Below are 23,750 nucleotides of genomic sequence, written 5' to 3' on the forward strand. Positions count from 1 at the left end.
GGGCGCGTCCCCATGTAGATTTCCGCCAGTGGGGTGTCGGAGGCAGCAGCCCGCACGCGGATATGCAAATGTACCCTCCTCCCGCAGGGGAGAGCCCTGGTTGGCGGAGAGAGGCCGCGACCACACAGCTGCGAGGGGAGGGGGGCGTGGGGGAGCCGTCGCGTTGGAGACGGCGGGATCGGCGTTCCAATCACCCCTCCCTCCCCCCGCAGTGGGGGAGCCCCCGCGCGGCGGTGAGAGGGGTCGGGGGTGCGTGCGGGTCCCCTCAGAGCGCCCCGAGGGGGCCCCGCGGCCTGGGGGCTTCGCGGCACCGCCGCCGCCGCTCCCGGGGACAGTGACGCCGGTGGGAGAGGGCACCGCTCCCTCTGCCCTTTCCCCGGCCCTGAGTGAGGTGAGGCCGCTCCTGCTGCCCGCCCCGTGGGGCCGTGCTTAGGCTGCCCGGCTGGAGGTGCGCCCTGCCGGCGGAGCCGGTCCGGCGGCCCGCGGCCTCGGGAGGGAGCGCGAGTGGGGCTTCCTCCATGTTTTGTTTCCTTTCTCAGGGGGAGTCCTGCAGCCCGAGGCTCGCAGCTGGTGCTGCAGGAGCTGGGATGAAGTAGTGGCGTGAGGACCCCGCGCCTTAACATAAAAAGGAAAGAGGCTGGAATCGATGGTGGTGTGCGCTTCTGGCTGTTCCCTATGGCAGCCACGGACCCCCAAGTCCTGGCCTTGGCTGCTCAGATCACTGAGAGCAGAGAACAGGACATCCCCCTGCTGCTGCTGAAGTTAAAGGGTAATTAATGACGTTCATAAAATAAAATTATGAGCTGTTGAACTATGGCAAATCTTTCTCCCGTTTACCTCCTTAAATACAGAAGGTTTTTCTGAAACTCTGTAAGGAAGGTTTATATGGCAGCGTTTCCTGAGAGTGGCGTTTGACTTAGCAAAAATAAGGAGGAGGAGCTGAGGAGCAAATGGACAGAATTTTTTTCTGCTTTTCAGCTGTCACGCTGATAATGTGGGCCCTTTCCCTGCTGATACAGGCAAGGATCTTACATTTGGTAAAATCATTTCTCCCAGCGCTCTTTGGGCAGAGAGCCAGGGTGGTTGTCCATAGCTCCTGTGTGACTTCCCTGTCTTTCCTTCTGCTATACAGCCACTGCTCATAGGAATGGTTGAAACAAGTCAGGTCCTGTTCTAAATTGGGATGTAATTATAAGGAGCTATATGTTTCCCAGTGGTTGTGGTTTTATCTGGCCTAGGAAATTCATACAAATGGTTCATATCCCAGGTAATGTATGTCTTGCTACTAAATATGTAGAGAGAAAATGGAAACCTAAGTTTAGCTATCCTTCCCAATTGTCATATAATCTTAAAAACGAGTTGTAGCTGTAGCAGCAGAAATTGCTGACAAAATATTTAATGCTGTTAGCACTTTTGCAATTACTTTAATCCTGGATCCTGGTTCTGTGTAAATATACTCTTCTTACATTTTAGAAAAAGGAAGAAAACCCCTGCGCATCAGAATCTTATGTTCCTCTTTGTCTTTCTCCTGCTTTCTTCCCACAGGAATTTTAAGCAATCCTTCCTTAGGATGTGAAGAATCAAATAAAATTAAGCAAGATATATACGATTATGGTCTTACTCAGTACTGCTTGCTGGTCCTTAAGCAAGACCACTCTCAGCTGCATGGAGCCTGGGCTACTGCTGCCCAGCTAGCAGAGATACTAAGGTAAAAAAAAAAAAAAAAGCTAAGACGTTTTCTTCCAGTTTTCTTTCTGTCCTTTCATCTTGCTCTTTCTCTTTTCAAGCTGTAATACATTGGCTCCCATCCAGAACAAGGCTTGTTGTTCAGGAAAGGCCAGGGTTAAAGTGCAGGGAAGCAGTCAAGAGCAGAGGGGTCAGGCATAGCCTAATTGGTCCTGTTTAATTCATTTGCATTGTGTTTCATTGAGCTGGGGGAACTATATGGTGGGAACAGGGTTTGTGTTGGCTTTACCTTTTTTTGTGGACAGTACTCACTACTGCAACAGTTCTTACCCAGTAATTATGTAATTTTAGCTATTTTTAAATTATTTTGTTTGTTTAGATTTCATCTTGCAAAGATCTTCAACCTGATTGACTCACTGCTTGACTATATTTAAATATTTATTTAATATACCCATTTGAAGTATCTATTTACATTTTTAAATATAATAGATGACACAGTTCATACTGACTAGATAACCTGATGTAGTGATATTGTGAGAATGGCATTGTAAATAAGAAAACTTTAAACTCAAACCCCCAGTGATCCAATCTCAATTTTAAATGTCAGGAAAAATAATATGTTTTAAATTTTCCTCAAGTTTAGTTTTGGCTTAACTAAGGAGTAAAATTCTAAAGCATGAAGTAATTATATGACCATCTCTTATTTATGCTAAATCTGCAGTATGAATTTTTAATTCATAATGAGGAATTTCAGTAAGGGATGCAAGAGTTACCACCAGAGTAGTGTGATATGTAAATCATCCCTAAAAGGTGTTTCAGTTACAGAAAATACTGACATTTATTTTAGCTCTAAAAATGTCCTTTTGTAGCTAGATGACTCTCAGCTTCGTGCCTAGAATTTGTTTTCCAAGGGCTTTGGTAGACAGCTTTATGTGTGTGCATTCCCAAAATGTTAATATAGCCTAGATAAGATATCAGAAAGCAAAATTCATGAAAAGTCAGGAAGGCTCTTTTGTTGCACTGGTATCAGTGCTGAGTGCAGAATTGAAACAACTTACCAGCTGTAAAACATGCAGTTTCTTGTAAAAAGTCTTCCAGAAACAACCAACGTGTTGTGGTGAATAAAACAAGAGAGCTGAGATCTCAGGAACTGATTTCTAGCCCACATGCCTTCCTCAGTTTGAGAAAAGTTGTAGACAGGATCACTGAAGGTTTTGTGGTGTATTTTTAATACGTATTTTTACTGACAAATGTGCACCCCCTTCATCATCAGGTTTCCTTTATCAGTTTTTTTTTTCTACTTTTCTATTTTGCCTTTTTTTTTTCTTCTTTGTGACCATCAGAGCCCTTCCCTAGAACATGGAGCAAGCCTGAACAGATTCTATGAAGCTAAAGGAGAAAGTGTGTTTTTAACTGAGAAATGCCATAATAAATAGTAATGTGGTCTCCAACATGCAAGTGGTTGCTCTTCCTTGGAGGCAGCCACCTTGGAGCCAGTCACAGCAGTGAGCTGTTGTTCAGGGGGAATTGTCCCATGCCACTGAAGCATTTCTCTGATGACGTGACATTCATTCAAAGTTGTTCAAACAGGCCTTTGGGTATTCAGGTTGACTTTTCTCCCTTTTTTCTTTTTTTTTTTTTTTGTTTTGTTTTACTCCATTTCAGTCATTGTTGTGTAGGGCTAGAGGTGAAAGAAGATCCTGAGGAATTTTACAGAAAGTTTCTTCCTTCAGTTATAGACAGCCTGCTGGTTTTGGGAAAACGCTTGCAAGCACGATTTATCCGAGCAATCAAGGTATTTACGTTTTATAGTTAAAAGAGATCGCCTGCAAACTTTCTGCATATTGGATAAGTAGGATATTATTCTGGGGACATGGTATTAGGAAAATTTATTGTCCAGAAATTGCAGTAGTTTTTCTTATGCCTCTGAGCTCTGAAGCTGAAATCTGTAATTGTACAGCATTTGCTCCATGACATGTGCAAAGCGCTACAAAAAGCCCTACAAAAGACAGCATCCCAGTCACGGTAGTGTCTTAACTTTGCATATCATTAGTTCAGCCTTCGTAATGATTTAGTTCTCATTAATTTTATTCAGCTTTACAAAAAATGCTTTAGGGAGTTCTAAGATTTTAAATCAGATTTGTTGAAGTTTGTTTTGTCATTCAATTTGTGCTGCATAATTGGCAAAAAAATTCCAAGAATGCTCACTGTTTCTGAACTTGCAAATGGAGAATGCTAAAGGCAGACTTCATGAATTTATAGATATAAACACTTTCTCATATTTTCCTCTTTTTTTGCAATGAAGAAGGGTTTTGCTCAGAGAGGTTTCCTCATGCTTCTGGAGTATTCTGAGTTCTAGAATCAGAAGGAAAAATACCCCCAACAAACAAAAACCCATGAGTAATTTAAATTACCATCTTCATGGATTCTGACAGTTTCTTTTAATATCCCCACTTCTCCACACTATCTCATTTCTTGGCTCACTGGCTTCTTGCATTTAGCCAAAGTTTTCCTACAAAGTATTGTGATAGACACCACAGACAATCAATTCTCAGAAAGCATCAGTGCAATAACATAGTTTCTGCTAGTGCAGTACTTGAGAAGTGCATTTTGTGCTTGACAAGGAAGCTCCCTAAATGACATCCCAGGAGACTCTTATCCACAATATGTAATTTCCCCCATACTTTCTTATTATGTCTCAGCCTACATGCTACTTGAGTCATGCTTGTGGGCAAAGATTTCTTTTGAATGCAAATGCAGCCTACATTATAATTAGTACTTTGGCTTTTAAACTTCATGGTCTCAGAGGTGACTGGGCACCCAGACTTGATGCTTGCTCAGTGGAATTTTGGAAATCCCACTCTACCAGTAGAGATTTAAAGTTTATTCTACTCTCTTTTGCTTTTTGTACAAGTTTTTAAAGTCAAGGAAAGTAGTGAAATGGCTTTCAGAATCTGACATTTTGCCAAAACACGGAACAGATAATATTACAGATTAACATACTACTGTTATTTTGTATCTCTCCTTGTCAGTCTGGACCAAATACAAAGTTAAACTTTGACTGAGGACTGGGGCTCCAGCTGGGATCTAGGAATAGGCTTTCCAGGGTTTCATTTGTGGAGGCTGAATTATTGTGGGATGTATGACCATGTGCTTTGTAACAACATTTGACAGCAGCGAGGTACTGTCAAAAATCCATTGGCTGTTCCACACACCAAGATTCCGGATTTCCTGTAGTCTGTGGCTCACACTTGGAATACAGACTGGAATGTGCATCTGTATATGCATTCATGTGTGAAAACCTGAATTCCTACTGGTCAGAGGGGAGCCCTGGAGCACCTCTGCAATGAAGAAAGGCTGAGAGATGGGGTTGTTCAGTGTGAAGAAGAGAAGTCTCTGAGGAGAACTTATATCACCTCCCAGTACCTAAAGGACCTACAAGAAAGATGGAGAGAGACAAGGGCATGTCGTGACAGGATGAAGGGTGATGGCTTGATCCTGAAAGAGGAAGGTTTAAATTAGGTATTGGGAAGATATGCAGTGCTGTCAGGGTGGCAAAACACTGGGACAGGCTGCCTAGAGAAGCTGTGGATGCTCCATCTGTGGAAGCATTCGAGGCCAGGCTTCATGAAGCTCTGAAAAATCTGGTCTACTGTTAAGTGTCCCAGCCCATGGCAGTGGGGCTGGAACAAGATGTACTTTAGGTCCTTTCCTACCATTCTATGATTGATTCTATGTTTTTTTCCAGTTCAGTGCTATCACAGGCAAGCACATGATGGAGTCTGTTTGGCAAACAGATCAAATTTCAGCTTTATAGTGGTTTGGTGTTTGCTCCCACACCTCCAAATAGGAGGTGCTTCTGAAGCTTCATCATACCAGTTATCAGGAACCTTTTTTTTTATTTTCCCCCTCTTCTTTAATATATTTCCCACTTAGTGCATTTAATCTGTGATGCCTATTTGCTGAGTTATTATCTGTCGTATCCCTCCAATTCTATCAAATATTTTTAAGGCGTAAACAAGATTTCTCTCTCGTGGTTGTGATTTTTTTTTTTTCCCAAATGGATGCTTTTATTTTTTTAGTATCCTCAGATCTTCTTGATTGATCTCTGACCTCAAAGGTCTCACAAGTTGGGGTGGTTTTTTTTACTAGTTCCTACAGTTTCACCAACTTCATTTGGAAATTTGGTGGAGTTTAGTCACCAAATTCCTGAGGCATACAAACCTTCCCATGACATCAAGATGAAGTCCTTAATGAAGATACATACACTTGTTTTTACCTACTTCTCTCTTGTTTAGGATAAAGAAAAGCAAGACTTTTTACACTGGTTCCAAATAGTAACTGATGCCATCTGCTGGCTGTTCGGTGGGCACATTCAACTAGCAGCACATGGTAAGGAAAATGTCAACCCACAGAACACCTGAACATTTATTTATGACAACTACAAGTATTAAAATTCATTCTTAAGCTAATCTCCACCTAGTCTTCTAAACTTGAGTAGATATTAAATCAGTCTTTTCAAGTAGTCAGCTCAAAAGCAATATCTAAAATGGTAAATATCCACTAAAGGAAAATACTCAAAATTCCCTTTCTAGTCTTTCAGAGATAAATATTTAAAGTGTCATCCTGTAATTTCTCTTTGTAAGTCTATACCTTTTAAAAATCAGGTTGTTGGTTTGGTTTTTTTTCCCCAATAAGAGACAATTGATATTGTCATGTGTGTGATTAAAATATACAGAAATTTGACCAGAGTACATTGCTAGCCCTGATAAGTAGATAGATTTGGAGACAGATTTCTGAAATTTTTGACATGACAGGAAATTTTACAAATATCTAACAAACTTCACTATATATTTCTGACCAAAATAAGCTTTCATTTAAACTGATGTTAATCACACTGATTCTGAAAAGCAGAATTTGGTTTTGTTTCTCTTATTGGACAAATATTAAAGGATCATAAGATGTGTAACTAAAAACACATATGGTCAGAAAAATTACTGAATACATAGTCAGTGATACACTGGGATAAAAAAGATGGTGCTTTAATGACATCAGTGTACTTGCATTAAATAATCTATGGCAACAAACTGTCAAGGTTGAAGTCCTTAACTTTTTTGGATTTTGTTATCCCAGTGTTAATTCCACTGTTGTTGTAAGAAAAGGGTACTATTGTAACATAAAGGGGTTTAAAGGGTTGAGGGATGTCCAAAGGCAGAAAAAACAGGATTCACCATGGTTTTTGGAGGTTGTAGTTATCTCAGTAAGTTTCAGTGTAAGAATTATAAATGAGGGAGTTTGTTCCAGAAACAGTGTCTGGTTTTACTTGCTATGACTTATGATGAAGTTTATTTGGTTTATGGTGTTTTCAAGTCTGGTTCTGATTGCATGATTTCTTGTTTGTTTGGTTTTGGTTTTCTTTGCAGTGCTACAAAATAATCGCTTCCTGCAGTTGTTAATCACAGATGATGTTGAAACAGCAATTGTAATGATGTCTATGTTACACAATATTTTGAGGATCAATAGGTTGGTTGTTTTCATATCATTATGTTTCTTAATAATAACTATAAAAGTTCATCACTGCTTGGTAAAATAAAACGGTTTCATATGCAAGCATTGTTGTGTTTTATTGTTTGGGGTTTTTTCCCCTATTCTTTGTAGTAGAAATGAAAAGCATTAAAAAGCTGGGATTTTAATCTTCTTAAATTGAGGGAGTGGTAATTGGTTGATTGAAACAGTAGTACTGTCTGGATCATATTCCTGGTCCAGCTAGCTGGGCATCTTGGCTTGCTGTATATAGCCTGACATAGCTGAAAATAAGTCACTGTTAAAAAGCTCATGTTTTTCAATTAACACTTCTGTTCTGTCCCGTTCCCCTTTTTTTTCTTTATTCTTTTTTAAGTTCTATCTTGCTTCAGGTTGAAGAAGAGACCCTTCACTCTGTTTTGGATGAACTTGTTTATAAGCTTTCCTCTACCACCAATCCTGCTGTGGGAAGTGCTGCCACAAAACTGCTGTTGTTAGTGGCAAAATCTTGCAAACAGCTTGTGCAGTTATTCACAGCTCGCTACAAAGGTTTGTACACATGCATGGAACCAATCACTGAGCCTCCTCTTACATTTCCAGTGAAAATAAAAAGACAGAGGTTTCCCATTATGGTACATAACTCTCCAGTACAGATGGAAACTGCAATGCCATGTTCCTTTGTGTGTTTTTCCCCCTTCTGTTCATTTTCATTGCAGTTTAAGGTACTGCACCTCTTTCTGTTTCCTAGATTTATTTTCTTCTGTGTACTGAGCACTCTGCATGTGGCAACTTGTCTTTTAAAGTTGTTGATTGTGATTTCCAGCCTGATGGGCTTTTGCTTCTTTCTGTTTCCCTGTGCAGGTTGGTTATTGAGGGATCCACTGGCAGGGTGCCTGTACGGCCACAGTCAGAGAGCCCGGTGTCACATCTGCCACAGTGCTAAGGCTCACTAATCCAGAGCATGAAAGTTTTACTTAGTGACCTGCTGACCCTAGCTGTTGCAGCTCTGCTTGTCTGATAGGAGGCTGTTTAGTTATCCAGGAGCTGTCTTTTGATATACAAGTAATTGGAATGAGCTCTTTCCAAGAATTCATGAAATTAATTTATCATTTTGTCTTGATGCCTTCATATGATAAGGCTGAGTATGTGTACAATTTGTTCTGTTATTCATTCCTTAATGAGGTGTCCCATTTAATGTTTCTGTCTCTAGCATAGTAGGAAGCTCCAGGAAACCCCTTTGTACTCTATCATGCCCATGGAGACTAAGGAACAGGCATAAAATTTGCCATGTCTTTTATGTGCTGGATGTTATCGTGGGTCAAAACTGCTTGTGAGCAGTGTCAGTCCTTTGAGGACAAGGACAATAAAAAAGAAGAAATGCAAGGCAAAATGTCCAATTCCTATTTTTTTTTGTACTTGTGCTGACTACTTCTTATACAGTAACAGCCAGATAAATTTCTGGATTGGATGAAGAGTTTTGCCACCCTTTTGCCTACAGAACTGAGAGGAGGGATTCCTTGTATTGTGGAATTAAGTATAGTGTGCCTAAGACTGCTATCACATCGTGGATTCTTGAGAAGCTGCCTTGATGGTCTGATCATCCCAGCTGTAGAATGCTGGCTTGTTTGAATTTGTGTAGATCTCCATCAAAGGATGCTTTATTTTGCTCTAGAATCACAGTATGCCACAGTCATTTAGAACATTTAGAAACTCTTCATCTCTCTCCTGTACATGTTTTCTCTTTCCACTAAGAGAAAAAAAAATTGCTTTTTTCTCTACTTTTTTTTTTTTTTTTTAATTAGAGTCCTTCTGTTAGTTTTAATTTGGGCTTTGGAATCCTTTAGAGACTTTGAGGAATGAAAGCAACAGAGAAAGCATTACAGCATTCCCACCATCTGGCCATCTCACTGAAGTCCCTTGGCTTCACAGTGGCAGTGTGAGGTGCTTTGGTGTGAGCTTTGCTAAGAGAAGACAGCCTGCTGGAGGTGAGGGCACCTCCAAGACCAGCACAGTCCCTATGTCAGGTTCCCTGGAGGGCCTTTTGTCCTGCATGGGTTGACACATCTGTGAGGCACACTGGAGGTGCTCCCTGTCAGTAGCCAGAAGGAGCATATGGCTGTGTAGTCTGTACAGAGACTGGCAAGTGGTTGTGTCAGACCCACAGCACTTGTGTGAGGGAGCTCTCTTGTGTAGCCTGGCTCCCTGCTTTTGCAGGGCTCAGGCAGCCTTGGGGCACCCGTTTGGAGTCCTGCCTGTCTCTTCTGGAGTGTTTAACTGTCATTGTTTTTCTAAAATGGTGTACATGGTGCCACAGAGGTGCCCTTTCTGTGTGCTCCAGATCCTGTAAGTACACGTGAGTATTGTGTTTGAGTTGCCCAGTGTATGAATATGTTTATGGACAATAATTTGAAGATGGAAAAGTTACTTGAATCTGCAGTTCTTCAGGAGGCAAGCATGCACATACTTCCTGCCTTCCTTCTTCTTCCCTCCAACTCCCTGTAGAGCCCTTAGGCTCCCTTAGGCTCTACAGGGAGTTGTCTGATACAAACATTTTAGCACATGTTACTGTCTGCTTGCATAGGGAGTGTGTGTATGTTGTGGTGGGAGCACAAGAGTGCTTTGTAGCTACTGCAAACCCAAAAAGCTCTTTTGTCTCATGGATTGGATGCACATGCACTCACAGTTAAATGATGCTGGGCAGACATCAAACAATTCCAGTTGGAAATAAATAAATTTTACTGTGAAAAATATGAAAAGAGTGTTAGCAACACCCAGCACTTTTGTGGTGCTTTGAATCCTTTTTAGCACCTTTCAATGACTTGCTGACAAGACACTGAAAGTACATTGGTAATTTGGCTGTCAGTCAATACTGACTTGGACATACAAAACCACTGGATAATACTTCTTTGTAATAGTTGGAGCACCAGACATTCTTTGATAAGATTATGCATTGACACTCAAAGATGGCTGATGGTCTTCAGGTCTCACACTTCTTTGCACATAGAATCAGATTTAATTTGTTGATTCACACTTTGTTACTTTGAGAGCCTGGAAGGATAAATTCACGTTACTGAATTAGCATCTTCTCTTTCTCTTAGGATTAAAAGGGCTTTTAAGTAAACAGTGGACTGGCAAAGGATTTGACAGGGAGGTCAATCAACTCTTGGACCTGCTGTATTTGGAACAATCCAGTGGAAAAGGAGAAATGCAGGTGATTAAGTTTTATGTGACTTTCAGATGTGAAATCCTATTTAGATGTGAAATGCCATTTACGTGTGATTTGTGTATGTTTAGAAGGGATTTACTATATTACTTTGTAGACACTTTTCAAAACCTGTGTTATTATTTCACTATGTTAATTAATTTTTTAATTACCTTTTTGGAATTATTTTAATGTAGTTTTTTAAAACATCAAGAAATTGCTCGGTCATTAAAATATGGGACTGTGACACAAGAGATTGGCTTTCTGTGCAGATTCACCATAGATTTCAATATAATCATAGGGGAAAAATAATTTTTTGCTAAATATCAGATTAAAATAACTGCATCTGCTTTTCTCACATCAGTGTTACAAATTTAGATCTCTGAATTCTAGGCAGCATTTACATAGAACTAAGTCATATACAGAAAATGTGCAGTAAGAACACCACCTGGACTGTGTTCCCAATGAAAGAGACAATGTGTGTTTCAGGAGCATCTTGAAATAATTTTGCATGCAGGTTTCTCAGAGACAATACTTCAGTGAAAATCAGTTATGTTTGCAGAGACGTGCTTTCATCTTCAACAGAGTAGGGTGTTTTGTGATTCAGTTTGTTTGTGGTTTTTTTAAAAAATCCATTTAAGAATAGAATAGATTTTTTTCATGTTTGCATTTCAGTGACTTCTGATCACACTGCAAATGTAACATTTTTCCTGCTGCTCTATCTCCAAAGTTGTCTTTCTGTCCTCTCTAGTGTAGGTATTTTGATTGAATCACCATTCAAAATATCAAGTGGTTCAGCTGTTTCAAATACAAATTTCTCATGCTGATTTTATATATATATAATATATATATTTGTGCTGTAGATTCATTTGTTTATCACAGACAGCATCAATACAGGTGGTCAGATTAGCTGCTTTTGGGGCAAGTATGGAGTTCATGATAATAACTGTCTCATGAGACTTTAAATTCTCCAATTTGATGCATTTGAAAACTGATGGGGTTTGGCCAAATGTTGATATTGTCCAATTATGCAAGCAGTAATAAAGTGTTTTTATATGCATAGACAATATTCAACCAACTGTTTTATTCATTTCAGAAGCAGCATGAAGCAGCTTGTATAATCCAGGCAGCGTGGCGGGGATTTCAGACAAGGAAAAGGCTGAAAAAACTGCCCCAAGCAGTGGTCACTTTACAGAGAAGCTTCAGGTAAACAGTATGACTTTATGAAAAACAGTAAAAACCAGGATTTAGTACGAAGGTTTCAGTTGGGCTGGGTTTTCTCAAATCACAAAGGAAGAGGAAAAATTCAGGTCATCTAATTCAGTGTCCTGTTTGAAGCAGGCCCCACCTCAAAATGGGACCTGGATGATCAGGGCCACATCCAGTTTTAGAGGTTTCCAAGGACAGAGATCCTACCATCTCACTTCATCTCTTTCCTTGTGCTGGATGATTTGCCTTGTGAAGAATTCTTGCATTACAGGCAGTGGGAATTTCCTTGTTGCACTCTTTATCACTGCCTCTCATCCTTTTTCTGAGCACCCCCATGAGTCCGGCTGTGTCTGCTCTCTAGCACTTCTTTAGGTAGTGAGAGACAGATTTGCCTTCCTTTAGGCTAAACACACCTTGCCTGTCCTTGTATATCCTACATTCCATGGCCCTCATTTCTCTCTGTTTGGACTGTCTCTATCCCTCCCATTGCACTAAACAGCACTAGAAGATGATGTACTGGTGGTAGGACAGATAACTGGTAAATAGTTAACTTGCCACAAAATTACTCTGTAAATTACATTGGAGCTATTGTGGAGCTTGCACATGCCAGAGTGCTGCAGAAACCAAGGCCCATAGTGCCAGTTTAGTGCTTGCAAGACCTTGTTCTTCATTAATTTTTAAATCTTTGGCTCTCAGAAGTAGAATTACTTCAGTGACCTAGAAATAGTATCCTCTGCCTTGGAGCAGCAGAGAAGAAGGAAGCTATGTAAATAATGCTTGTCTCACTTGAATAAGACTGTAGCAGTAATGTTAGCATGTGTTAGGCTAATTGTTTTGAGAAATTTAGTGTGAATTTAACATAGGTTAAGGGATTAAAATCAAGTGTACACTCCACAGCAAGTTTTTTCAAACTCTTTTTGCACATCGATCATTACTGTGTCAAAAGTAGACCTTATAAATCACTGTCAAATCACATTGCATTGTGACCAAAGTGATACAAAGCAAACAACTATGCTTTATTGTCTAGACTAGCCTTAAGAGGATATTGGACTATCTAAGGTGTAGTGTTTAAATTCTGAAACATTTCCAGGGGCAAGCAGTGTGTCTGTTGAGGGCCACTGGTCACTGCACTTTTGTAATGGAGTCAGACCTCCTTGTCACTCCTTTTTACTCCACCATACACTTGAAGCCAATATTCCTTCCCTCATAAGGCACCTTGCAAGCCTGCAAGCTAAACTTGTAGCCCAGAAATTTTGGATGATGGGCTAAGATGTAACATGGAAAAGCAGCAGGGAAAGGATGGTGAGATTATCAGCCATCACCAAGCTGCTTGACTCCCTTGTGTCATATTTTCAATATTGTAAACATTAGCGTGTGCCTTTTAGGTAGCTCTTGAGTAATTTAAATGGACTTTTTAAAGTGTTTGTTTAATACTGAGAGGAATGGAAACTTATTAATGTCCTTACAGCTGTGTGTGTTCATGGCTTACAGAGTCCCAGTGTAGTGAGCAAATATAGTAACTGTACAGTGCCAGTGTTGCTTTTCTTCTGTCTACCTCAAAACATTACACTGAAAAATAGTGCTTGGAGTACTGTGAACATGAGTATAGAAGAGCTTTTAAGAGTACTTTTTAATTTTTAGCAGTCAGGCTCTGGTTATGTTCACAGCTTTATTTTAGAACAAGTGTGGTTAAATAGTGCCAAGATTGAAACTCCAAACTTTGCTCACCTGCAGCTGCAGAGGAAGATCTTAAACTCTGCAAGTAATAAACTTTTGAAACTGTGGAGAAATATCTCCTCAGTGAATGTTAAAGCCTGTGGTCTCTCTTTGAAGCTAGTTCACTATTACATAGCTAATTGTAGGGCATTTTAAATGGCAATAATTTTTATTAATAATGCATCAAAAATGAAACCATTTTACATTTCTAAAGAAATGACCAGAGGGAGGCTGCTCTGTGCCATGAACTGTGGAAGGAAGCTTGGATCTTACTCTGTGTATGTTTTACTTTAGTTCAGAGGCAGTTCCCTGTCACAGTGTGGTCTTGTGCAAGCAAATATATCTTATCATTAGGAGAAACAGAGGACAAATGCGTTTTGCAGACTACATTGGAAAGGATCAGTATTAAAGACTCATTTAAATACCTGACAGACACTCTTGGTTTCACAGATGTGCATCTGAGAAGTTCATTAAACGTTTTTGTAGTTTTCAACCTAGTGAAGCTGATAAAAGTTGATGGGCAAAATATTAAAAGTTTTATCAAGAAAATATGAACAAAAGTCTTGTTTGATCCTGTGACTTCATTTGTCTTAGAAAAATAATATTTAGACTAAACTATTAATTACCTAAATTAAAAATGTAAAAATTTACAGCGCTCTAATTTGTAGAAATGTGTGGGCTGAAAACCTTTAGTTAGAAACCATTCTGATATAATCACATGTATCATGATCTGTCTCTGTATGTAGGTGTGTGGGCACACCTGAAGTCTGCATTACAGTTGTAAAAGGATTATGGTCTGTCCGATTGTGGTGGAGGCTTTTTTATCTGTTGAGGTCAGATCTTTAAATCCAGTGCATCTCTTTTACACAACAGTTTCCATCCCAATCTCTCCCAGTTTTGGTGACTAAAGAGAAGGTGTGGTTGGTGGAAAAATTATAGCTCAATTTATACTATTGATGGGAAACACAAATAGCTCATTAGTACTGTGACTCTAAAGGTATGCACCATGCAGCAATAGCAGAATTACCTGGCCATTAGGTCTAGTCTGTGGACATTTTCGTCCTCTGGCATCCCTTATAACTCTTCTCTGTTCATTGGTTGGTTTTCTTTCCTCGTGCTTAAAGCACTTCTTTCATTGTCCCCAGAAAAGTGCTAGAGGTGAGCAGAACCCTGGGCTGTGGTCCCAGTGAAGGTACTCAGGTCCTGAGTGGGGAAGTGATTTTGCTGCAGTAGGAGCAGAGAAGTCCCATTGTTACCTTATTGTGGGGTAAAGTTGTATGTTCTCAGGTCTTAAGCTGCTAGGTTGGGTCCATTGGGATGAAAAGGGGCAGTGAAGGGAAGGGTTTAGCTTTAGTTCACGCCTCCTCATACTTCACTGAGACCATGGCCAAGTGGACTCAGTAATTATTAGTATCAATACATCAGTATAGTAAGTATTTTATGTTAGTCTCTATATTGATATGTTACTGTGTATTTCATTGAGGTACTTTTTGTTAGTAGCTTAAACACTCCAGGGCCAGTTGCAGGGTTTTCAACTGTCTCATCTGTGAAACTTCTGCTGCAGATTGTCCAGTGCACAGCAGGGCAACATCCTAACATCACATCTAGAACAGATCAGGAAGAATTTTCAAGAAAATTCTTTCCTAGTGTTCTCTGACAAAGTTGATGGACCAAATGTGCCAGTCTGTATTTCCTGGAGGAAAAAAATCCCTTCAAAATTAACAAGTGAGGCTTAGCAGCCAACATTATGATCTACTCTTGCAGTCAGTACAAAAATAATTGTATGTATTGTGGGAAGCAGGTGCCATGCATGCTAATGGATGGACTGGAAAAGGTGGATACTGGAGGAGATAATGGAGTAGGCTAATGTTGCTTTACCTCTTCAGCAGATGATGGAATCAAAATTGTTGTTCCAGTTCATTCTGGCTGTGAATGTCCCACATGAAGCATGATTCCCTTCAGAGTCCCTAGAACTTTATCCTAAATAAAGATTTATACTTTGATTTTGTAGAATGGTTCAGAGTTTTTCTTGGCTATAGATAGTGTGATAATTTGTTAGTTTGCAGAAGACTTCTCATTGCTTGGTGTCATTCTGCAGCCAACAGCTGGCATAGCAGATTTTTTTGTGGATTTTCTTCCTCAATGCTGGACCATTTAACCCAAAGAAAAGGAGATATACTTTAAAGAAATGTACAACTTAAGGTAATTGTTAATATATTTGTGTATTGCAGAGCTAAACGGGAACAGGAGCTGCAGCATTTAACAAAACAAAAGGAAGATGAAGCTCTAAAACTGCAAATGCAACTTCAGAGACAGAGGGCCATGAGACTCTTCCATGAACGACAGCTGGCCTTACTGGAAGTTGTCCATGCCAGTATGATTTATATTAAACTACAGCAGAAGATTAAAGTGTCTGGGTGTCCTTAGGAGCTATTTCCCCACATCTGTTTTCCAATCTTGCATGTCTATTTGCCCTGTAGTCTTACTGTCTCTTCTCCTGACCCAGTTATCTGAAAGAGAATGTGCTAATTCCCCTAGGGCTCAGTAACTATTGATCAAGATCTGATGCCTTAAAAATGGTGGAGTAAGGGAGAGACAGTTTTCTTGTGTTATAAAGCTCCATTGCAGCTATGATCTGCAAGACCTAACCCACAGCCAGGAGACCCTGGGGAAAGAGGGGCTTTTAACTGAGAGCACACAAGTTTTTTTGGTGCTCTCTAGCTTGAGGATTTACAATGTAAATTGTTAAGAGAACCTAACCCACAGTCTTCTAACTGTGGATTTTTGTTACCTTTGTAACAAAGGTCAGGTGAATAAATACATGCAGGAAATGGAGGAGAAATCAGCATTAACTATCCAGAGATTCTGGCGAGGGTATAGAGCAAGAAGAATTTTTCACCAGCAGAAACAATCTCTTAAGGAGTATAAGGCAGCTGTCATCATTCAAAGAGCAGTAAGTATTTATACTTTGTTCTAACAGTAGATAGGAATGAATGGATTATTGTGAAGCCTCATAAAACTGTTTATTCTCTTACTGTCAATGTAGCCATAATTTATTAAAAAATTTCTTGGGGGTGATAGTCTAGAGCCACAAGTTGCTTTAAAGTGTTAAACCTTGTATAGGCTACAAAGCCTAATACAGTCTTGCAACTAAAATATAAAAGCTGCTTCTTTGAAACCCAGGATTGGAATGTCACCATACTACAGATGAATCACTAACTTATTATGAGTGTTGTTACTATTTAGTGTTCATGCTGACCTTGTATGTTGTCTTTTCAACATCATGGCTGCATTTAAGCTTTAACAGATGCAGTACTGAAACACTTTCACTGATTGTTTACAAACAAAGTGTGAAAACAAACTTCATTTCTGTGATTTTCATATTCTCATATCTTCCTTACAAAGGCTTGTAAATTCTTGGAGAAACAAAGGAGGAGGAGACCTCTCTCTCCTTGGAAAGAACCCAAGGGACTGACTGATGAACAGAGACTAGCTTTGCAGCAGAAGGTGGATGACTACATCAAATTGCATCCGGTCTGTTTCTTAGTCATTTCATAATTTGCATTAATGATGCAACATAAAATACTGTAGGGATGAAATATATTCATCTTCATAAATTATGATCAAGATAATCCATTTGAGGTATGTACGTATTCACCCTGCTTGTTTGGCAGCAAGGCACAGGGATATTGGGGATTGTAACCATTAATCTAATAAAAAGTGTCAAAGCAAACAGTAATTGGAAAATTTATATACATGATGATGGATAATTTTGAAGAGAGTTGCAGAGGAAGCAAAATTACAAAGTTAACAATTAGGAACAGCATTTGCATTCCTTGTTTAGGCATTATTCTGCCCCCAGAAGTTTAAAATAACCAGCTCCTAATGGTAACAAACTTACTTTCCTCCAGGCTTCCCAAATGTCAGAAGAAAGGAGTAAAGAATTGCATATGCAGGCTCAGGCAAAGCTGGCACAGTTCCTGCTGAGGAACAGGCTGGATCAGAGAGCAGCGCAGCGGAGAGAGGCTTTGCTGGCTCAGGTCAACACCGATGTGGAGCTGCTAATGAGTATGTGACTGCTCTGCTCATGGCTTTGATTACCATTTGGATTAAACCAATTTAGAGGGAAAATTAGAGTGAGCAGTGGTGAAGTCTCATTTCAAAACTCAAATATCTTCCTTCCTTTGTCATATGCCTTATCTTGAGATCCAGGCTTTGCTAGAGATTATCCAAGTGCTGCTGTAGGTTCAGGATAAACACCTGTTTTTCAAGGAGCATCTTATTCTTCTGCTGAAAGTCTCTGATATGTTCACAAGAAAAGCAATAGCCCCATAACAGGCATTAGAATTTCTTAAAAAGGGGGGTCTCACACAGCCTATTCACCCACATTTGTTTTGCTTTGGTTTGTTTTCTTGTGTTGTGAGTAAGCTGCTGGTTAAGACACTCTCACCCCTTCCAGATGAAGAAGGAAGTCTTTGAGCTGCAATTTCCATGTTTTCATGTTCTCTGGCCTGGCTTTAAGTGAAACAGAATTCACTACTGTGCTATCTTAATTCCAGACAAGTGGCTGCATGAAAAAGCAAGAGTAGCAAACTGCAGCCACCAGAGAGCACCCAAGCTGGGCAGAATTCAGCAAGTTACTGAATTCCATTAGTCTCTCACGTGCTGTCACTGCAGCTCATCACTCCCTGAGCAGGCAAATCAGCAACACACTTACACTGTGTTGGGTCCCCCAAGCAGGGAAGCCACAAGGCTGCTGCATCAGAGCAATGGAAACACCAAGCTGATGTCACCCTGCACCAGGAGCACTGATCCATAGTAGTCACCAGGAGATCCTCTGAGGTTATACTTCCACAGGAAGTCATTTTGGTGGATACCACCACTGCACCTGAAAGAAGTAGTCCATGTTTTCCCTTTCTTCTTTCTACCCCATTATGTATTTCTTTTGTCAGATTAGCCATTATTTGGATTGCCTCTCCAATCAGATTTATGATTTATCAGGTAGTTATAAAATTGCAATGCCAGCACAGGGAAAGGAGTGGCCTAGGACAGTGGGAAGTGGGAGGGTAGTGTTCTCTTTTTTTTTTTTTTTTTAAATACTTATAAAACCACAAAAATAAGAAAACTCTTCTTCCTGTTCTTGCAGATGCTCCAGGTTTAGCAGAGACCACAGGAAAAGATTTTGGTGCCTTTATGAGTCGATCAATCCCTGTAGCTACCAAGGCAAGACAAGCCCACAACACTATGCTAAAATACACTCGTTGGCCGTGGTGGAAGAAGCTTGGAGATGAGTTTATGGAGGATGATGTAATTCCTGATGATGCTATAAACACAGAATTGGAAACTCTCTTTATTGGAGGAAGGAAATCCTTTTAGGTAACAAGCAGAAGAATTTCATATTCAACCAGACTCATATGTAGCACTATGCACTCACTTGTGTATGTTTCTAAGGAAGGAAAACATTTGAAAAAGACCAAAGCCTTATTTTAGTACATTTTACTTAATAAGAATCCCTTCCTGTACATGAAGAGTTGAATCCTATTGATTGTGCTGTTGCAAATAGGATTTAAATACTGTAATTTCAAATGAAGGTATTTTGAAATTTGTATCACTTTAAAAGTAAGTTCACAACCTTTGGCTTTTCAGTTCTTATTCACACTGGGATGCATAAAGAATCTGGCCATTGTAAAAGCCTGGGATTTTATAGCAAAACATTTTAACAGGTTTTGTGCTTTGAAATAAAAATGTGTCCAGAAGAAACCAAGACACCAATAGGAAAGCATGCAAACATAAGGAAGGCTGGGTACTTTCTCTGTATTCCTCCCAGACTACCTGTCCTTGCTTCCACCCTCTGTAGGTTTCCTTTTGTTTGAATTTGTCCAGGAACTCTTTGTTTATCCATGAAAGCATCCTGGTGGTTTTGCCTGACTTCCTTTATGTTAGGATGCATTGCTCCTGAGCTTGGAGAAGGTGGTTCTTGAGTATTAACTAGCTTTCTTGGGCCCTCCAGGGCTTTATCCCAGGCAACTCCACCAAGCAGGACCCAGAAGAAGCCAGTCTGCTCTCCTGAAGTCCAGGGTTGTGAGCTTGCTCTGCACGGTCCTTGCCACCCTTGAACTCCACCATTCCATGGCTGCTGCAGCCAAGGCTGCCCTTGGGCTTTGCATTCCTCCACCAGCCCCTCCTTGTGGATGAGGTCCAGCATTGCACCTTCCTTGTTGGTTCCTCTATGTCTTGGAGAAAAAAGTAATCAGCAGTGCATTCTGGGAACCTCCCGCATTGCCTGTCCCCTCTGTGTTGTCCCTCTAAGAGGTATTGGAGTAGTTGAAGTTCCCCATGAAGACCAGGACTTGTGAATGTGAGGCTGTTCCTGTCTGGCTGTAGAGGAGGTTATCAGCTCCATCTTCCTGTTCAGGCAGTCTGAAGCAGACCCCTACTATAATGTCACCAGTCCTGCCTTCCCTTTAACCCTGACCCATAAACTTTCAGCCAATGATCTGGACCATCAGCTCTGTCTTCTTAAACCATGCAGAAGTTGCTTCATGCAGAAAGATCTCCAGCACTGAGTATCTGCAGCCACTGTGACCTGGAGCACCCACAGCCAAGAGCTGAAGGATGCTGCCTACTGATGTGTCTGAAACAAGAATTTGAGACTGTGCTAATGCCATAGCTACCTGTGCTATTTTTCAGGTGAAAGGCCAGAGTCTTAAAAATTAGATCTTGCCTCACTGCAAAGGAGGAAAAAGTGCAGGGGTTTCTGCTGGTTGTATGTGGGCAGCAGTATTGGTTTAACATGTTTGTTTTCCAGTCTCTCTGGAAGGCTTTGAGTTTTAATTTTAGTGGAGATGAATGGAAAACAAATAAATAGAAACAGTGGGCGGAAGACCAAGCCCATTCAGATGCAGCTGATACATGGAAATTAATAACTGGATGGCTGCCAGGAGGAAGAGCTGTGCTCTCTGTTAACTTTTTTTCACAGAACTGTGATTTGGAATGCACTGAATTGGCTCACAGTTCCTCTCTTGGACAGTTAATTGATGAAACAATCCATTAAGTATTTTCTAGGGTACTTGCAGATATCTGTTGAGCTGCACAGCTCTGCTATGTTAGTTTTGAGCCATGCCCATAACAAGACTGGTACCCTACAACTACAAGAGCAGAGGGTCTGGATGCAGTCACCAAGTGCTCCAGGGGATGGAAGATATCCCTCAGCAGCCAAGCTCTGGCACTGGAAATGGCCCAGCATCTCTGGATGAACTGCAGCAAGCCAGCTTTTCCCTTCTAAATGCCCTCGGCCATACAGCCTCTGGCCCAAATTATTTTGATGCAGAAACCTCTGCTTTTACATTTATTCCTAATCACCCTTATTCTAACAGCTCCTGAGTGCAGGGAGATGGTCACAAAAGGGCTTTGCTGAATGTATCTTAAAGAGCTGAGCCCCCGTGGTCAGTGTTAAATACCAAGTGAATTAGAGAGCCATCTTCCCAAAATGCCATTTATTGTAATGGCCTCTGTCACTTGCTGCCAGTGGAGTGGATAATAAACTCCCCCTTTGGAATATGCAATTTGCTAAATCATGGGGGTTTTCAAGTGAATAGAAAACCTACTGGAAGATGCTGTTTTGCTGGAGGAATTCAAGTTGTTGGTCCAGCAGCACAAATTCCTCTGCCCCAACACAGCCCTGATAAAAATGCTTTGTTTTACTTTGTGCTTGTCACCAGGAAATTGCAGTCACATCCATTTTACAGACCAGGGAAACTGAGGCAAGAGAGCCATGAGGGAACATGCCTATGACTGTATATAGCTGTATCACTTGTCACTTGTTGCTGTCCCAGGCAGAGCAAGCCAAAAAGGGGCCACATGCTGTGAGATGTTCTTGGATGCCAATTACTGTGGCCAGTTCAGAGCCTGAGCCCAGTAACAGAGATTCCCAACCTCCTCTGATGCCCTTCTTGGCTCACAGTGGGAGGGATTTGGTATAGCTTGACTTCTCTTTTCAAGTCTTCCTGCACCACATGCTGGGCACGTTGCTGGCATTTTATTTCATTGCAGCCCCTTCTGGAATAAAATACTCTTGTCTTAATAATGGGAACAGATATAGATGGCTGAACAGAAGCCTCCTCCAGCTTGCTACCAAATGAACAGTTCTGTCTGGTTTAAACAATTACCCAAAGAAAGACTGTAGGAGAGGCCATGAGCTGCGATGGTCCAGTCCTGCTCCTGCTTTCCTGTTTGCCACAGACCACAGGCATGCCCAGAAAGCCTGGAGATGTTACTTGGGCATAAACCTACAGCATGGGTCATTCAGCCAGGCAGGAAAAAGGGAGTTTAGTCATACCCAACAGGTCTGGACTGTGCCCCTTTGGGTAGCAAGCAGGCTTGACTTGGCAGGCTGAAGACAGACCCTGCTCGCCCAGAAGAATCCTGGGGGTGCTCTCCACACTGCTGGGGTGACATTCCTGGGGGGTACCTGCAGGAAGGCAAGGGCAGAGGTGGAGCCCAACCTCTGAAGGCAGCGGCGCTCAGGTCATTAAATATTGATGCTGTCTAAGCTGGCCTGTGGGGGCGATTCAGCTGAATTGCAGGTTTCTGTTGCTGTGATAAATTGGACCAATTTGTCATGTGGTTTTGTTTCTTCCCTCCCTTAAGTAAAGCTATACAGGAGCATTATTGCTATGACTTCAGCAGCAGCAAACAATCTGGAAAACAAAATCCTCTGGTGGATATGGATAAAATGGGAGCAATGGCAACTGTTCTTCTGCCAAAGGCACCACCAAAGTCATGGAGCTGGAAGAAGGCAGCAAAAAGAACAAAACAAACAAAGAAAACATTACTCAGCCCTTTCAGAGACAGAGACAAAGTGGTGTCCTCTTCTAGCTCCTGCAATTGAGGAAAATTCCTGTTTATGCAGACAGATGCTTTTTTTTTAGCTTTAGCTGTAACTGGACTCTGCAAACAACAGGATGTCCATCTCCTGCAGAGACACAGGCATACACTCGAGACTGTGCTGTTAAATCCAAGGGCATCTTCTGGCCTTTCAGACTGGCTGTAACAGGAGCTCTGAGCTGAGGACAAGAGATAACCCTGATGCTATTTCACCCTTGCCTCTGAGTCTTCTACTGCCCATTTCCATGGGAGCAGAATCTGGTACAAACATCTGCTCTCCACTGCAGAGTATCACATATATCGAGTACAAGGAGAGACAAAAGCTTTCTCCAAGTAGCGGAATCTGGTCTATTTATAAATTAGCTTGCAACGGAAAAGGAGGCAGCTCATTGCAGGGGGAGCTGCAAAGACCATCACAATAGATCTCTAAGTTCTCTTTATCATCCTTCTTTACAGCACAGTAACACCAGGTCATCCTCCAAGCGTCCTTGTGTCCAGTGAAAAACCCTTTAAGAAGGAGACTGTTTACAGACATGAGCAATATATGGGCCCAGATTGACCAAGGGGAACTAAAGGACAGCTGCCTCCTGTCCTCTCTCCCCTGCTCTCCCTGAAGGCAGGGCTGGGTTTACCCCCGGTGCCTTCTTGGGACAGAATGGCAAAGTCGGGCAGACAGGACACCACAGCTCTGGCAGTTTTCCCCAGTTGTGTCAGAGAACATCTCTGTAACCTTGAGCACATTCTGCCTCTGTCTTTTCTTCTGACACATGAGGCTTACTGAAGAGGTTTTGTATATTTTTTTTGTAATTTAAGAGCCTTCAGTGGAGGATGCTGTGAGACCAGTGCCACTGAAATCCCTTTCTACTAAGGTTAAGTAGGAGTTTGAAGGACCCCAAAAAGAAAAAAAAAAAGTTTAATCAGGTGTTGAACACATAGAAAGAGTTCAGGGTTGCTATGCTATTTATTTCTCTCCACAATCAACTTTTTTCTGCAGAATTTAGTTTTTTTCTAATTAATGTCTTCAAACAGAAACAATGCCTTTACTTAGCCTGGATCGCTTAAAAAAACTCATGAATGTGAGCAATTCTGATCAGGGACCTTCCTTTTAACATGTCTTACCAGTCCAGAGCCTGCCTGTTCAGAACGAGATGAACACAGGCACACGTGTATTAAGTCCGGTAACAAGACCCAGCTCAATCTAGCGTTACTTGATAGAGCCAGTGAACTGCAGTACTTAATGCTAGAAACAATCAACATAACTATTAATTAGCCAAGTGCTTACTGACTGCAAGGGAAGAGGTTCAAGCTGTCATGGTTATCCCTAAAATGAATGGTAAATTAGAATAGTTGTAAATGCAGGATACAGTTCGTTCCTCGCCCAGGAACAGGGATAAACGGAGGCGTTACCACTGCCTTGGCTTTATTCTCACAGCAGCTCCTCTCTTTCCAGGGAGACTGCCCGTCACGTGTAGAGCCTGTAGCGGCTGATGCAGGAAGAGAGTCAGGAGAGTCACCAGAGCCGTGCTTG

At 41.2% G+C, this 23,750-nt stretch overlaps 1 protein-coding gene across 3 annotated transcripts; it reads left to right on the forward strand.

Annotated features, from left to right (window-relative positions):
• Positions 1-99: 99 nt before the first annotated feature.
• IQCB1 (IQ motif containing B1) lies at positions 100-19,852 on the forward strand. Of its 3 annotated transcripts, XM_084209215.1 has the most exons (15): positions 151-391; positions 540-769; positions 1,546-1,708; positions 3,352-3,481; positions 5,985-6,078; positions 7,110-7,209; positions 7,586-7,758; positions 10,308-10,420; positions 11,508-11,617; positions 15,568-15,710; positions 16,141-16,289; positions 16,742-16,870; positions 17,248-17,404; positions 18,483-18,712; positions 19,347-19,852. In XM_084209215.1, the coding sequence occupies exons 2-14, from the start codon at positions 676-678 to the stop codon at positions 18,710-18,712; spliced, it is 1,785 nt and encodes a 594-aa protein (XP_084065341.1). In that variant the 5' UTR covers positions 151-391; positions 540-675; the 3' UTR covers positions 19,347-19,852. The 3 variants fall into 3 exon arrangements, with proteins under 3 accessions (XP_084065343.1, XP_084065341.1, XP_084065342.1); XM_084209217.1 differs by lacking the exon at positions 19,347-19,852 and having other exon boundaries at positions 100-233; positions 18,483-19,094; XM_084209216.1 differs by lacking the exon at positions 19,347-19,852 and having other exon boundaries at positions 151-386; positions 18,483-19,094.
• The last annotated feature ends 3,898 nt before the right edge of the window (positions 19,853-23,750 follow it).

The sequence above is a fragment of the Fringilla coelebs genome (genome assembly GCF_963513975.1).
Source record: "Fringilla coelebs genome assembly, chromosome: 7".
Classification (NCBI taxonomy): Eukaryota; Metazoa; Chordata; class Aves; order Passeriformes; family Fringillidae; genus Fringilla; species Fringilla coelebs.